The sequence below is a fragment of the Chiroxiphia lanceolata genome, chromosome 2 (genome assembly GCF_009829145.1).
Source record: "Chiroxiphia lanceolata isolate bChiLan1 chromosome 2, bChiLan1.pri, whole genome shotgun sequence".
Classification (NCBI taxonomy): Eukaryota; Metazoa; Chordata; class Aves; order Passeriformes; family Pipridae; genus Chiroxiphia; species Chiroxiphia lanceolata.
In genome coordinates, this window is record NC_045638.1 from 31515506 (window position 1) to 31532595 (window position 17090).

The following is a 17090-nucleotide window of genomic DNA, read 5'->3' on the forward strand; positions in this document are numbered from 1 at the left end:
TGAGGTCCTCAGGATGTAGGTTTGATTAGAGTGACCTTCTCTTAGATGGATGGCCTTACAGGGCTAAACGAGCTCTATCTGCTCGGGTTTGGAGTTAGAGTTGTTCTTCTCCTAGGATGACTGCCAGAAGGCTAACGAGCTCATCCTGCCCATGGATATATTGTGTCTGACCCTGCGGTTTTGACCTGTCTGGCATGGGAGACCCCACCGAAGGCATGTACCATCGCCAGCATAGCTCGCAACCGCGAAGGGGTACACAGGCTTCTTTCCACTAAAGCGGATTGGGGCAAGCCATTCACCCCCTACGTTTCTGCCACCCATCTATGCTCAATCTCAGGGAAATACCCAGGAACATCCCTTTGTCCTGACCATCCATTCAGGATGCAGTAAATATATCCAAGACATACTGAACCTGAGCAGTAGCCTCAGGTGAGCCAAAAACAAACCATTCCAGCCCCCGCACTCACCCGGGGCTCAGGTAATTCCCAAGGCCCCAGCCTGGCCGAGACCCCTCAACCCCCCCACTATCCACCCTGACCTTATCCTCCCCCCACCGTGTTACCACAGATTGTCCCATGCACTGCTCACCCCCGACACACCATACGCTCCATATGAGACTGCCCTGCCTGGCCTCCTGCCAGCCCGAGGACCCCCACAGCCCACCCCACCCCCAAACCGGACTGCCAAACCTCTGTGTGCTCCGAGGTTCTCCCTCTTCTCTCCCCCGAGGGCACAGTCCTCGCCGGCAAAGCTGCCCCTTAGGGGCCAGATGCCCAGGGGCCACCCCGGGGCTGGATGCCAGCGGTGCACACCAGAGGGGGCCACGTGCCCACGGTGCACACCGGGCTTGCTTGGGTAGAAAAGTCATTGAAGGCTTAAGTGGGTGTTAATTGCTACATAGACGCTATCGGAACCTTCTCATTTCAGTGAATTGCAATTTGATGTTTCTCATGAAGAGAAATCAAAATAAATTAGTGTTTGCTGCCACAAAACAACCTTTTGTGACTTTTAATATTTTAAATTTCCAATGCTTAGACAGTTATTTTTGATTCCCTGCACTCTAAAAATAGGTAGCATAATTAAACAGTAGTAATGGTATGTCTTCTTTCCTTTTTCTTAATGTATTACTTTAATTTTTCCACATTATTTCTATGAGGTTAAAAAAAAGAAAACACATACATCCCCATTTTTTAAACATCAGCAAAAACATGTTAATTTTGTTGTAAAGTGGATAAGTAAATGGTGTAGTTAAGAGCAAAAAATAAACAAGCCTTTGTAACTTTCTTGCATACCTCTGTCAGGATGCAGCCTATAATTTTATAATCACCTACTGTTTGCTGGCAAATGTATTGAGGAATTTTTAGAGAGTTGTAAAAACTTTTGTTAGTATTTTTTTTCATATCATTCTAGCTGTAAAACCAAGCTGTCTTTTTACGGAGAGTCTGGTGTAACATCGACAGAGGGATACCTAGGAATGGTGAGGCAGCAAGATATGATATTCCATGTATGCTTTCTGTGCATACTAGGGCTTCAGCAGTTCAAGTTTAGCTGTTTCATAACCAGTGTACTTACAAACTGTTTAAAAGATCTATTTATTTTACTTTCCATTCACTTAATTTGATTTTAAGCAATTTAGATAAATCTAAATATATTTCGGTTTTGTTAAAGTGGTTTAAAATCATTGGGTTTTTTTAAAACAGATGCAAATTTCTTATGCAGACAATGCCAACAATAATGAATAAGATACTAGTATTACTCTGCTTTTTAATGAAATAAATTGTATAATGGATGAAGTTAGAACATTCTTTCAGAGTAGAGTTAATGCTTTAGTGTATATTTTCATACCCTGTTCTGTTTTTTCCAAGTGGAGTCACAGATTGGCATGTGCCAATTTGTGCCAAAACAGGGATTTTCTTAAGGGATTTTCTGACTCAAGATTCTTTCAACCTTAGTTCCAGTTTTATGTGTTTCAACTCATAATAATATTATGGTACTTACAGAGATTACAAGGGTACCTGGGATGCCTAATTCAGGTTTGCAGGCTACCTTGCAAATGAAATGAGTATCATAAGCACTAAATATTATTTCAGGGCTTAAAGCAGACAGAGCTTGGGACAATGATGGCTTTGAAGAACCGACTTAATATAATCACTAGTCAAGTGTGAATTGAACAGCTACAGTATGGTCTCCTTCACTGCTCCATGCCTGTTTTTGCAGCTAGAGAGAAGCACAACTTGAAATGAGTTTTAACAAGAAATGCCAGATTGCCTAGGGACATCTGAGGCAAACAAATGGGTTCTGCCTGCCTTCAACAGCATCGCAAAGGCCACCCCTTGTGTTGCAGGGAGAAATGCTAAGTGCAGTTTTGTGCTCCTGGCACAGGCTTCTGAGAACATGATGGTGAGCAGAGGCATAAAGCCCTCGCAAGGACTCCCAGAGGCACCATGCTGCTCACTTTCTACACAGCAAGGGACTGGCCTCCAGCCCTCTCCCCACTCTTCCAGAGGATGCTCCAGATCTTAGGTCCACTGATGTGCCCCATGCTAAAGTCTGTCTTTCTGCTCACCATAGCGAGAGTGTAGGGCAGATACCTCCATTGTGTTGACCCCTTCGTTAAATCCCCAAGGTTAATTGTGGTGCATCTGGAGCCTGTACAATCAAAAGTAGCAGGGGACAACTATAGGCCATAGATTACTCATAAGGAAAGAAGAAACTTTTGTTTCTGTGTTTTCTAGGTGTGAATCTGAATGATGTATTTTATCATCCAGATTGACTAGCATTCTGAACTGTGTGACAAGCCAGATAACTGCAACCCCTCTCCCCTGTCTTGAGCCCGTTATCTTGTATTTGGCTGAAGCATATCATTCAGAAAATCATCCTTTCACTGTCTTACAACTTGAAGAGATGAAGACAGGCATTTCCATTGCACTGCGTCCTAGGAGTAAACCACCAGCTCATGAGAAGTTTTTCTTTATTCCTAACTTCACTTTGCCTTTTTGTTCTTCTCTCCACTGGCTCATGATACTAGAAGTATGTATGTTGTATCACTAAAGAAGTTGGTGATTTTCATCTTTTTCTATTATCATGAACTGACAACAGTTTCCACTGAGACCTATTTGGAAATTTTGTATACATTAACTCTATTAAGCATGAACAACCTTGATTTTTTCAGTCATCTCTTGAGAATCCTGAAAGCATCGTCTTGAGCTGAGTAGAGGTTCTACCTTTACCTTTGGAGACTTGACAGTTAGCTACAAATAAGTTTTTCTAGAAGTCTTGTTAGAGGAAGTTTTCCCCCCATGAAGACACTTATGCAAATCAAGCACAGTAGCTCTTAGTCTAACAGAGATGATCTCTGTAAACATCTGTGATCTCTTTTTGTTCCTTTTCTTCACCTTCTCAGAATTTCCAGCATTTTTGAAGAAATGTGTTCAAAGAAAGAGGCTATTCCAGCATTGGCTTCACCAGTTTTACTGTGCTACTTACTTATCCATTTTCAAATGCACCTGATGGATTGAGCTCCTTGGACAAGAGTATGCGATGTTGGGAGATTGTTTTCAGTTTCTTGTCCTCTGACGGTGCCTAACACCTTTCTGGATCCAGTGTCCCAGTCTAACAGGTATATATCGTATTCTTCCTTTCCAGACATGAATCTGTGTTCAATTCTGTACACTTCTGTACTCTTAACTTGAACTGCTGTCTGTTGGCTTCAGCCATCACTTTGTGCCACTGTGCTGCTTCTAGAATACAAGCCATCAAGATTTAACATCTTCCTGTCAATTCAGATCTAGGAGGCACACGCAACCTTGAGAACAGATGGTTGAATTCACGTACACTGAAGCACACAGTGCTAAACTGATTTCTTAATCTCATTCAAAATAAATGACTTGCATATGAATAGATTCCCCACGTTGTCAGAGCATCATAAACAAAATTGTTTGCTAATTGCAGTCAGCCGCATCCATGCAAGGTTGTCCAGGAAGGATTTACAGACTGCTTTGCCTTGCAGAATCTCTCTGTTTTATGACAGGGAAAAGGGAAGAGTCCCTGCCTTGATGCTCAGCTCTGCAGTCTGAGGTCCCAGCCTGGTGTAATTTTCACCTGTAAATTGAGTACTTTTGATCTAATTTCATTAAGAAACCACAAGTGCAAAACCTCTTGGAGCTGTACTTTATAGAGCCACATTTGACAGCATTTTAACCTGTAATACTTTAATTCTGACTTTTTTTTCCTATGGTCTTTTCTTACCCTCTCTACCATCTTTTCACGCTGACCAAGTTTGTTGTAGTAGTAGAGAACAGAAGCTTCCTTGCTTCTTGTTACAGTTGGCAGCCTTCACGGGTATGTTAGCCAAAAGACATTCTGGTAGCATCTTAAATTTTAACCCCAAGCACAAGGTATTTACTTCACGTAATGTCTGCCCATAACTTATGTACAGAGCACACAGGCATCACTCTGTTACCTCTAAGTTCATGAAGCTTAACATAATCAGTTGGCTGAGCAAGCTGAGCTAAAAATACCAATTCATACCCACTGGTGAACCTCCACTGTGGATGCACAAAAGAGCTCTTTGTATGAGCCGTCAGGTTCCCAGGAACCAAGAAAGTCTTTATGGTACCCCCAGTCCTCTTAAAATGGCTTCAGGAGTATGAAAGACTGGAACTAAGAAAGAAATCACAGAATCACAGAATATGCTGAGTTGAAAGGGAGCCATCAGGATCATCAAGTCCAACTCCTGGCCCAGCACAGGACCATCCCCAGCAGTCACACCATGTGCCCGAGAGTATTGTCCAAATGCTTCTTGAAGTCCTGTCAAGCTTGGTGCTGTGACCAAACCAATGACCTGCTATTTCAACTTCTGTCCAGGGTGTGATCCAGGACTACTGATGTACCTAGCAGAAAGCTTCCAGCCTCCCACCAAATAAGAAACTTCAAAAATTTGTCTGGTTTCAAAAAATAATAGATTTTTTCTCCCACAAAACTTGCTTCAATGACCTCCATGCATTTAGCAGTGTATTTTTGCCTGGATTAAAGGGATGTTTATATTAGAACATTGCATGCATTTGTGGAAAAGATATTTCAATATTGATAAGTATTTACCGTGATGGTATTCTTGTCTTCTCCAAATTGTAGATGTTTTCCTTAGTAAATGTGTCTGTTCTTCAGCTTTGGGCACTTTTTTCTGTGCTCTTTTGTCCATTTTAATACAATCATCCATCAAAAACAGAATAAGACTGTGACCAATGTCCTGGTCTTTTTTTTCAACAGTCTTTGTTTTAACTTCTGAAATGTTTTCAGAGCAACCCTGAGGCCACTACCATTGCTTTGTTAGCAGAATTAAATGCTTGTTACAGTCCCTGAAAATGTCGGCTATGTGTACTTTTTCATTATTATCTGAAATCGTGCAGAGATCTGGACCTTGAAGTATCCTAGGTCTTTTCCTTTCCTCTTTCTTCTCCCCACACTCCCAAGAGGCAGCTATTCATCTTCATTAGCCACTTCTGTTAGCTTGCTGCCAACTGAGACTAGAAAACTAGCTGCATCAGTCTTGCATGGCAATTCAGGAATTAGAATCCATAGTCCTTGGGTGCAGGAGGTTAATGTACTAATAAAGATTGTACCTTGATTAACCACATCATCTCAGCTTGCCCGGGCAAGGCTGGTTTTCAGATGGTTTGTTGTATCATATGGTTCAATGCATTCATCTAAAAACATAGCTTCTTAGTAAAGAGCAGATATTCATTGTTGTGACTAAAGGAGAAATTTTGTCTTTTTTTTTTTTTTTTTTTTTTTTTTTTTTTTTTTTTGCATTTAAGTGAAGACTAAAAGATTTTAAGGAAGTCCTCTAGATGTTGTTGTATGGTTTACCTGTAAAGGGACACCTTCTTCCTTTCCTAGTAGGAGATAATTTTTTTGTCCTTAGCTCGGATATGAGAAAGAAAGGCATAGGTTATACACTAATTAACACTTGCTCTTAGAATCAAACCACATTTCTTTTGGGTATCTATAGCTTTTGCTAGACTTACAGGCTCATTTATTCCCTCCAAAAAATGAATAAAATTTGCAAAACTCTGTGGTAAAGAATAATAAGCGTACAATGAAGGACCTAAATAAGTCAATTTGATAAGTAAGCAGCTGTAGCCTTCTTTTACATTTATCTGTCCTAGATTGCTGAACCTTGACTAAGTGTTGCAGGTTATTTGCAGGATGGTTCCACTAAAGCAGAGATAACATATTCCAAACAGAAACTTACTCCACCGACATTTCTGATTTCTTAGTGAATTGATCCACAGCTCACATTGCAAATGTTCATGATTTGGAATCCTTTAGTTCTGTAGATACAAAATACCTGGAGATTTAATGCTGAATACATTCTTTAATGCTGCAGTCTGCAAAATCTCTTACCTTCTCCCTTTCCATGGGCCTCATTTGTCTTCTTTCTTTCTTTCTTCCCAACTCACAGGCATGTGAGTGCACGCACACACACGCACACACACTCACACTCAGAATCCTGTTTCTATCAAGCAGTTTATGCTGATGACCATCTGTGCAGGTCTAAAGAACCAAGCACAGCACAAGTGACACAATCACAAGCTATACAATTACCTTTATTTCTTTGTTTAGAACAAAAAACAAAGCATTGACAAGCACTGTCCCCTGGATTGTCATATATTTTTGGATGTTATACCAGTGAAGCCTATTGAAAGGAATTCGTTTCACAGAAAGCAACAGGGCGTTTGAAGAGTCTTGGGATGGTGCCAAAGAGGAAATGTGGTAGAATGTGTTTGCAGTAGATTGCTATGAAAAGAGTGATTCCTTGAAATCATTTTAGCAGGAGTAGGGCAAACCAATGAACTGCTGACTGAGGTTCAGTGCTGAACTGGTACCCAGCTCAGTGTCCTTGCTGCGATTTCAGCACCTTGACAGGGATCTCGTGATCATTCCCTTATTTCCTCCTTCAGTTAGCAAGTGGGTAAAACTACGCATGTCTCTTATCTCAAGTTTAGAAAGCATTTTGCATCATACATGACATAAATATTAACTATAAATTAAAACCTGCCCAAATAAGTGGACAGAAAGGAAGTAAAACAGGAAACAATGGAAACTGGAAAATGGCAAGTTATTTTGTTGGGTGGTGGTGGTTCTCAATAACATGCTATCAAAAAGATAATGACAAAAAAAAGTTACTCAAATGGAAAGTGGAAAATTGTTAATTCCTCAAGAGAAACTACAGGGCTTATGAGGAAGAAGAAGAGTTCTGAGTATAGATAAGTGACATAGAGAAACGAGGAAACGGCTTTGTCTTTCCATTTTATAGGTGTATATTTGAGGTTTGGGTTAGAAAAGTTACAGCAAAAGCAGATACTACAGAAACCAATTTTTAAAAAAGAAAATTGGCTTTTCACATGATAGGAACCTTACCATAGTTAAATGCTGTCAGCTTCAACATAGTCTCCAAGTTTCAGTGCCAGACTCTTTGCTTTGGGTGTTTGACACTAAAATTATAGCCATGTTGTCAGCTAGTGGCAATGTAGCTTCACTGAACCGAAAGGGATATTTGCCAACTGACAGCAGTTAAAAAGTCTCCTGTGTTAAAAAAAAAAAAAAGGGAAAGACAAGAGAGTAACTGGATTAGAGGTTCTCAAACTGTGTCCTGTGATCACTTGCTAAAGGGTCTTGGAAAGCTCTGCATTAGCTTTGCGTTGCCTTGACTTCCAACTGAATAAACATATCTAATGCTTCCCCTAAAATCTGCGTTTCAGTGTAGGTAACTACAAAGACAGATCCTCTCCAGTCGCCCTGAGCTAACCAGCAGAATATTTGCAAAGGAAAATTGTGTCCCATGAATCTCCTATAATTCTGTGACATGTCAGTAAAGCAGTGGATGAAGTTGAGTCAGCTTAAATAATTTTCAAAAGGTATTTGACAGGGTCCTTTATGAGATGCTACAAATATTTCTTAAATCATCATGTGTGGAGATACAAAATATTATTAATCAAAAATTGGCTAGGTGAGCACAAGCAGAGAGGAGGATTAAACAGTCAATTTTCATAATGACCCGGTGATAATTTCTGGTTTTGGCAGTGAATGAACACCAAGTTTATACATATGGCTAGACTTTAAATCTAGATGATACCCATCTCCCTACTTGTTATTAATCAAAATTTTTTTTAATCAGTTCAACCATTCCTGGTATCATGTGCCACACAGCAAGATTGATGGCACTAGATAAATAGCATTGCCTTAAGTCTAGAGTGAATACTATTATTTACCTCTGCATGGTACTTTTCCTGAAGAATTACTTACAAGCTAGGGTTAAAAGCCCCAAACAAAACACTGCCAAGCAGTCATTAATCCACAAGAAATGTCTGGTTACTTAATTGTTGCTGCGGAAACTGAATTTGGAGTAAGGATACACAATACTATAGATTTCTTTATTTGAAGGTTTTCCCTGCAGTAAGAAGAAAAGCCAAGCTGGCACATTGAGTAAGATTAACTAGGCTTGGACCTTTATAGCTTGTAAAAGTGGACATTTATGTATGACTGCTGAAAACTGATTTACTGCAAGTAGAGACGAGTAGAGTTGTGGAATTGTAGAGTTACAGCATGAGTGTGAATGAGACATGCCATCACCACCACCACCACCCCACTACCAAGATGTCTGTGTAAAACAACATCACTGCAACCCTCACAAGGAGAAATGTGTGTTAAAAAACAAAGAGGGTGCCTCAGAGCTGCCCCTCGGACTTGTGCATCTGGCTGCAGGAGGAGGAGAGCAGTCACTATCATCTCAAGCAAGTTGTCCTGCAGTTGGGCACACATGTTCATTCACATGTATTTTTAAGCAGTCTAGTCAGGGCATCCTTCTTTGATCCAAAAGTCTTTGTTTTTCCCACTTCTGGACCCCAAATGTCAGTACCTTCTTTAGTTAACATTGGTCAGGACTTTAACCTTAATATAATCAATTTTGAAGAAGGATCTAAATTGGTTTTAAATTAGACCATTATCTTGTAATGACTAGAACATTTTCTAATGCCAGGTGTTTCTGACTTATTTTTTGTTTGATTTGCTTTTTTTCTCTTTCTAATTTCAAAAATCTTTTGTGTCAATCAATGTTCTAACACCAGGTTGAAGCTTCTGAGGATCTTAAGTACATTTAAATTTTCGTCAGTCAATTCAAAACAGTTTTCAGTCCAGTGGGTGCTTTATGCCAGTACTGCCAAACCCAAACTCCAAAGACAGGCAAGTTACCTAAGCAGAGAAGAGAAGCTGTGCATGAAAGTTAATTTTAACATTAAAAGTTGAGTCCTTTCTGCTTAGTTAATTAAATAGTTGCCATTTGGGCTTGCATTTTCAAACATTTAACACAGTGTACTGAAAAAATTGATCTTGATTTCATCGTATGTCACCACTAGTGTTTTTAATCTGTCTCAAATCTCTTCAGATTGAGTCTAAGATCCCAAGATTTGGCACACAGCAACATATTCTGGGATTGTTTCTGTTTGACCTTGCAAGGTGTTGACACTTACTGGACACCTAAATCCTTTCTCCTGATTTTTGAGATTCTGTTCTTGGCAGCCAGAAGAAGACTGTGCACATAGTTTAATGTTTCTCTTTTTAAAAAATATTTTACTACATTTAAATCTTACTGCTCCTCAGTGGTGACAACCTATAGTTTGGGATATTTTTCATGGTAGTTTTCTGATTATTTTTTCCTAATTCAATTTAATTTTCTAGTTGTTTGAATTTCAAAGTGTAGTGATAAATATGCCATATGATCACAACTCAATATATTATTCTAGTAAATTTCCATTCAGCTATTCATGATAATGGCAGTTATTAACCCTGACAGATATCAGTGGTCTTACTAAATCTTTATGTCAGAAAGGGTTACATCAAATTTAAATTATGTAGAAAGCATTATTATATACCACAACTCAAACTAAAAAAGAAGAGAGGCTAGCTGGAAAAAAAAAAAAGAAGAAGAAGACCATTAAGGCTATTTTTCATTGAAGTGTGGATGAGAAATAATCTTGGGGAAAAGAAGAAATGAAAGATTTTGACATGTCAAAAAAAGGTCACCCTTATTTTTAATCAGCCCTCTGGTCCTTTCCCTGGATGAAGGCATCATTGTCAGACTCAGGCAGGCAAGGTGGGAGGAAGGAGCTCTGCTGCCGTAACAGATTGGTTTCTGCATGGCATATAGCAGACTTCTCAGAAGATGTTTCCCTGAAGGTGACAGTGGGGGTCACCAGTCATATAACCTGGAAGAACTGCTTCTTGAGCAAATGGAAATCATAAGTACTGAGTAGAATATTTCACAAGTAGGATAACTTTAGGTCAAAGCTACCAGATGTTCCCAGTCTGTCTGCTCCCATTCTTCAATTGACAGAGCTCACGTGAAGCATTGCCCTTCAGAAGAAAGGGACACATAGTCATTCCTATGCATTCTCTTGGGCTCAGCACCTGAACTTGTAGGGAAAAACCCTTCTTTTTTGGGAACAGGATTTACCAGTGGAAACACCTTTAGTCTATATACGCAACATTACATTTTCTACAAAGTAAGCAAATGGTCCCATAAAGAAAAAGCAGAGAAAAGCAACTGTGAAAATTATGCTTTTTTAGTCACAGATTTAGGGTTAAATATCCACATTGCAAATCTCCTTTTTGTCAATTTATTGTCATAAACCTTTACCATTGGAAAAATTCTTGATATGTAATTCCTTAATATTTTGCAAACAATAGCACGTGTGCCAGGTATTTGTAGTAAACAACAATCTGATTGCCTATGATTTTTGTTGCCTGAGTTTTAAGAAGTTACTGTATATTAAAAATTACTATATCCTGTTATTGCTGGCACTTATCAGATAAGGAAGTCATAAGATGAATGATCTGCCTCAAAGAACTGAAAAGCAAAGCAATTCTGATACAGAAACTGCAAACCAGATGATGCTCTGATTAGAGGCACGCACATAGATTACAGACGTATAATAAATCATGTAACTTTTTAGCTTCAAATAAAAAAAAGAATGCAGTTTTTATTAGGAAATAAACTGTTTATCAAGAATGCTTTAAAGCTGACATTTATTACTAATAAACCATGTTGAAAGGCCTGATCCTTTTATTGGCAGAACAGTCAGAGACTTTCCACTATGTAAAAAATGCCACAGCTCAGTCCATGCTGGGTCAGGAAGCGGTTCCATCAGCGCTGATGAAGGATGGGCAAGAGACTCACATGCACTTTTTTCCAAACAAGAACATTTTCTCTTTAAAAAAGAATGAGTCATAGAAATATAACTCCAGTATTATTTTGGGACTGATTGTGGATCTCTGCATGACTCCTTGGAATATCACTGAGAAACAATTCCACAGTCAGCTAAGGGTAGCATAACACAGTAAAGCATCTGCCAGGCAAACTCTTGATAGTGTCAGCAAGCCCCCTGCTTAGGCAGGATGTTATGTGCTCTTGAGCTCTTCAAACGTATGGGCCAGCTCTTCAGGGTTGTCACGCTTGGCACTACTTCTCATATTAATTCTATTAAGTTACTGTGTACCAAATATTATGGCTGTTAGTGCTGAACATGTCAAAAAAACATGTCCACCCTTAACATCCTGCACTAGAGAGGAATATGAAGCCTCTCTCTTAACGAACTTCTTGTCTGAATTGTTTAATTTACCCCTCCCCAAAAGCGACCTTGCTTTGGAGACCAACTCATTCAGGCTTGAATGATAACTGTATTGAACATGTGTCTACCTGTTGCCTGAAGCTGTGTCAAGGATGATTGCATACAAGTCAGGTCAAGCTGACCTGTCTCTTAGATGTTAAAAAATGTCCCTCAAGACAACACAGGGAGGAGACAAAGATGGAGTCCAGCACATCTAGTTTAGGGCTTGCCACATATCTGTGTCCTGAAAGGCACAAATACATTGTAGTTAGGAACTTATTCAACTCCTTCACAATGATAAAGGCAATTTTAGGAATTGAGTTTTGAGCAAGTGCTAAGCATTTATTATTCTGACCTTGTCTATGAAATCTATTTTGTGGTGAGTACATAGTGTGTACCCCATTACTTGGTCATGAACTGAAATTTCTATTCCCATGCTTCATGTTAGTCTTACTAACCAGAATACATTGTGTGATTAAAATGTGTTTGCAGATTGTCCGAAAAATCAAACTTCTTGCACTTGAGATGCATTATCTATTTGGGAAAATGAAACGGTGCTTAATAACTACTCTCAAGAGTGTGTAAAAATCACTGTAGCTCATGTAGTGTCTAGATTATGTGAAAACTGGGCATTTCCTAGAAACTGCAGCAACTTAAATATTGCACTACCCAGGCACTCTTGCTGCTGATATGCTATCATTGTCTCCTGTTCCACTGACTTTCTAAACACAGTTTACTGAATTATACTGTTTTTCAGGAGATGACCCATTCATGGCCTCCACCACTGTCAGCTATTCACACACCAGGAAAGGCAGAGCAAAGCAAGTTTCCCTTCTCAAATAAGGTAAGATGGGTCGCATCATGTAGAACCATTCCTCCTGCACCTCACAATATGTCCTACACAAGCCCTGACTGAGTGTGTGAGGTCTCTAGGCTGAGGTTGATGCTGTGCTGATGATCTTCTCCATGTGTGTGTGCCAGTATTCCCTACTTTTTCCCTGCTTACAGTCTCAGGAAGGCTATACAGTCTTGTTTGCATCTCTCTTGGCGGCAGAACTGATGCTAATGTGTGGGTCACAGATTCCTCACCGCAAGGTAAAACTGCAGGTGTCTCGGATGGGATGTCCAGATGTGGTGCTTTCTGTGGGCACCTGCTGAAGCTCCTGCCTCAGGGCACATATAGCTGTGGAGAGTCAGGAAGCTCCCCCTTGCACCCATTGCTCCTGCATCGTTTGGCTTCACTAGCTGAAATTTTTGTTGAAGCCTTTGAGGTCTGAGGTGGCCTTTACACTGGCCTCTGTAGTTGGGGACTGAGGATTGGGCATACATCTCCTGCCACCAACCTGACTTCAATGGGCAACTTTGCTAGAGAGGCAGGCAGCCCAGTGCCATGATGCCCAGAGGGGCCATGGAAGCAATTGCCAGGGAAGTATTTGATTCTGTCAGGGGACCAAAGCCACTGCTGATGGTCCCTTAAAACTAGCTCCACTATTGTTATGTATCCCAGGGAAGATACAGTGCAGCATGATAATGCTCATCAGCAGGAGCTTGGGGAAACCACATTATTTATACATGGTAAGTCAGGAGGGAATGAAATCGGCTATCCCGTGCAAGAGCCAATAAATTTCACGTTGTATCACCATATACTGTTTAGATGTCACAAGCATATTTCATGAAGTGTTCAAGCTTGAAAGATGATATTGATGCTGTTTATAGTCTTTCTCCTGTTAATGCAAGCTCCTTTGGCAACTTTTAAGTCCATTCTGCAAAATTTAGTCCAGGGAATAATTGTAACCAGAAAGCCAAGAAAACTTCATTTACCTACAGTAAAACAGCTTTTCCATGGATGAGAGTGTCACAATTTTGAAGTATCAGGGATGTAACCCAAAATATCTCTGGCATTTTATGGAAGAAAAAGAAGGAAATAACTCACAGTTTTTTTCATTGAAGGCAGACAGATGACTAAAGATGGTAGGCGGGCTAGAGGCTTGTTAGGTTAGGGTAAGTCCAGTAGGAGATAGATGGATTAGCAGCTTACAAGCAGGTGAAGTGCCAGATAGGGGTGACAAAGTGAAGCAGTGCTTGCAGCTCTGCAGTTTCTGACACAATTACCACCACACTGTGTGCTTGCATGGCATGTATACAGATGTGCCTAGGCAAGGTGCATACACGTACCTGTCAGGTATGTGTGTGGCCATCGTGAATGCACTTCCTCACAACTAAATGTATTGTGATAAATACAGGAATAGGAGAACCACAGATGAGAGAGCAAACGAATGTGAATAATGCTTGATAATTGACTTTCTCATATTCTGTCTGCCGGCTCATCCATTTCTCTGGGAAATTTTCTGTATTGCAGAGCCATTTCAGAGATCTACCATTCATTTTTAAAGATCATTTTTAGGGTGTTTTCTCTTATCAAAGTAGAATTTCTGCTTTTCAGGCTCCAAAATGCAAAGAATGGTTTCCTAATTTTTCAAACGTGTTTTTTAAACCTTCATAAGCTAGCTGTTGCTTTTCACAAAGTGTGGTGTAAAATCATTATTGGACTTCGTAGGGGATGTCTCCATAGCTCTTAAGAAGCTTTCCTGTAAGTAAACTGCATAGCTGTCCCAACTTTTTAAAGCTTGAGGACTACACCAAACTGTTGTGGATTGCGCATTATTCAGATGAATGGGCCTGTCAGTTAAGTAGTGACCAAGGCCAACAAAGAGACTGAAAGGCTAAATTTGGGGCATATGCTTTATCTCTTAGTTCCAAGACATGCATGGTAACATGAATTCCTTTTCAGTCTTAATGTCAGTATTGAGAGATCAATTCATTTGCAATGACTCTTCCAGCAAGAGAAGCAAGTAGACTGCAATCCCTTTTAACAGAAGACAATTTCCAAGCATAAAGATACTCATCATTTTGGGAATGGGAAGAAAAGAAACTTGTAGGACTCCTACCCTGTTGCAAGGGTGCAAATCATAATTACTTTTCTGTCCATAAGAACTGAGTGTCAGCATCATTAGTTCGCATACATGCCACACTGCTTTTAACCTGCAACTCAAGTAATTAGCGATCTGACAGCTTGACACTTGAAATTTATTAATTAGGCTATTAAAGTTGCAAAGGGCACAGCAACTGTAGCTAGACTGGTTTTGAAATCAGTCTAGTAATAAAAGCTAAATAACCGAGATTTATATATCACAAATATAACAGAATTGCACATTTGAAACTGCACGTGTGGATGTATCCATCATTATAACTATAAGCTGATTTGATGGAGGGGATATATGTGCATATGCTACACTTCTATATGAAATCAGACCTCATTAACGTGGGCGGTCTGCATTGATTCACATTCTGGAAGGAGTGTCTGGGTCAGATTTGACACATGTGGCAGCACCCAGTAGTCTTCCAAGTACAGCGCTGCTGGAAGAATACCATTAGGGAACTGTCCTTTATGTAATGGAGGGCATAAAGTTACTTCTCATCCTTAATTTTGAATTTTCTTTCTCTCTGGAATTAATTTGTACTCCTGAATTTACTAGGAATGGGCAATGACAGTCTCTTTATTTCTTATTTTCCAAAGCTTAAGGAAAATTGAATCAGTGTGTGATGTGATAGGCTGTGTGTGCTTTCCTTTCTCCTATCTCTGCCACACTTCGTTGTGGCATTTCATGATTGTGATTTTATTAAAAGCATCTTAATAAATAAACTTTAAATGAATAATTAAATTTATAAATAAGAGCTCACTTGATGCTTGTGCAAATGAGCTTTCATCTTCAGGTATTAGTTCTCTTGTGCAGGAAAAAATGCTGTTAATTCTGCTGCCCGCTTTGCTCTCTTTCTTCATTTTTACTGTGATTTCATGTCTTGAAAGTTTGATCAGGTGTTTGATTTCTGTTTGATTTCGGTTATGTATATGTGATATTATGGGATCATCATTTTGTTATTTGAGAATTAATTTACCCACTCCAGGTGAACTGGTCTCTTGTCACAAAGCTATTGGGTGATTATTCTCAGCAGAAGCTAAGTTATCATAGTGATGTTGTTCTTTACATGCTCAATTAATTTACTTCTCCCTTTCTTGTTGATTTAAACAAGCTGGAAGAAATACACTGGACAATAATCTTCAGAAATGAAGACTTCAGGTTTTTTTTAGTTACATAAAGCCATACTTTTTTTCTACCTCAGTGGGAGCATTCTGTATTTCTCTATGAGATATTTGTATTAGCCTTTATCATTAAGACTGATTTGTCGAGAATCAACAAATTTTAAAGAATTGGTTAAAAGGAAACGGGAAAATGTGTACAGTTTATATGTTTGGCTAATATTAAATTTTAGACTATGCATAGCCAATGGCAGAGTTAAGATACTGTGTTAGGCAATTAAACAGGAGGTTAATGAAAACGTAAAAGAGTAAGCAAGATCCTTGTTTAGAAGTTGCAAACACTTTTACAAATATGAGGGTGAACATGCTCTAATAGTCTACGTTTATTGGGAGTGTGACAGGCTACAAAAATAGCATTTAAATTCAAGTGTACATACCATTATATCACTGCTGCAAACTGATCTCAACTTTTTAAGATTACATTCAGAAAAAAACAGCTTTAATTTCTCTTCATCAGAAACATTCACAAAAAACTGACTCAATTTGTCAAAAGTGCACAGATTCACATTACTGAGAAATTATTCTCGGCATGTGAAACATGGTAGAGATTTTCTCATATTGCAGAAGGTAGAAATTCTTAGGGCTTGCCCAGAAATTTGACATCTCGCATTACAGGTGTGTAGGATGGAAGTGAGTTGCTGATGTGTATTGTAGTATTAAAATTACAGATCAAAGTCATGCAGTCTGGAGAGCCTTGACTCCAGAGCAAATTGTGCAGATCGAGGGGTTTTGATCAGCTGAGCCTTCAAGACCTCAGATCCTGCAGTCCACCCAATGTCTGTTTAGAGAGGCCAAGAAGCTCTTGGGACCCGAGCCCCTGAGGTGTGCTCCTGAGGGACTGAGCAGCATAATCTCAGCTCGGCCAAGTCAGAGCATCCTTGAGCTTTCTGGAGACTTGCAGTTCCTTTCTTGATGATCTGTGTGTTTGGCTCATCACTCGGCCTCTGAGGACCAGGGATCTGGTCTAGAGCCCATTTCCTCACCAAAAATGACCATGTGTGTTGCTGTGGGTGCCTGGCCTCTCTGAGTAGTCTTAGCTGCAGTTGTAACTGCAGCATGTATAGAAGGTGTCATTCCTCTATGTGTCTGGGTTATTCAGAAGCAGAGTTATATACAGGATACCTTCCCTGCTGTCATCCATAGCATTCTTCTTTCCCTTAATTTAAATATCTTTTTGTTATAGTTTATATTTGTATTCCCTTCTATTTATAGGCTTCTTTTATGTTTTTGTGAATGCAAACAAATTCTGTGAGTAAAATGCAGTG

General features: G+C 39.6%; 1 protein-coding gene across 3 annotated transcripts in view; it reads left to right on the forward strand.

Moving 5' to 3' along the window:
* The window catches only part of AFF3 (AF4/FMR2 family member 3), a 326376-nt gene that overhangs the window by 180916 nt on the left and 128370 nt on the right, over positions 1-17090 (forward strand). For all 3 annotated transcript variants that reach the window (XR_004355358.1, XM_032679791.1, XM_032679792.1), the window contains exon 5: positions 12424-12510. Coding sequence is in view for 2 of the 3 variants with exons in the window: in XM_032679791.1 (XP_032535682.1) it covers positions 12424-12510 (87 nt within the window). In the remaining variant the exon portion in view is untranslated. The remainder of the gene's footprint in view (positions 1-12423; positions 12511-17090) is intronic.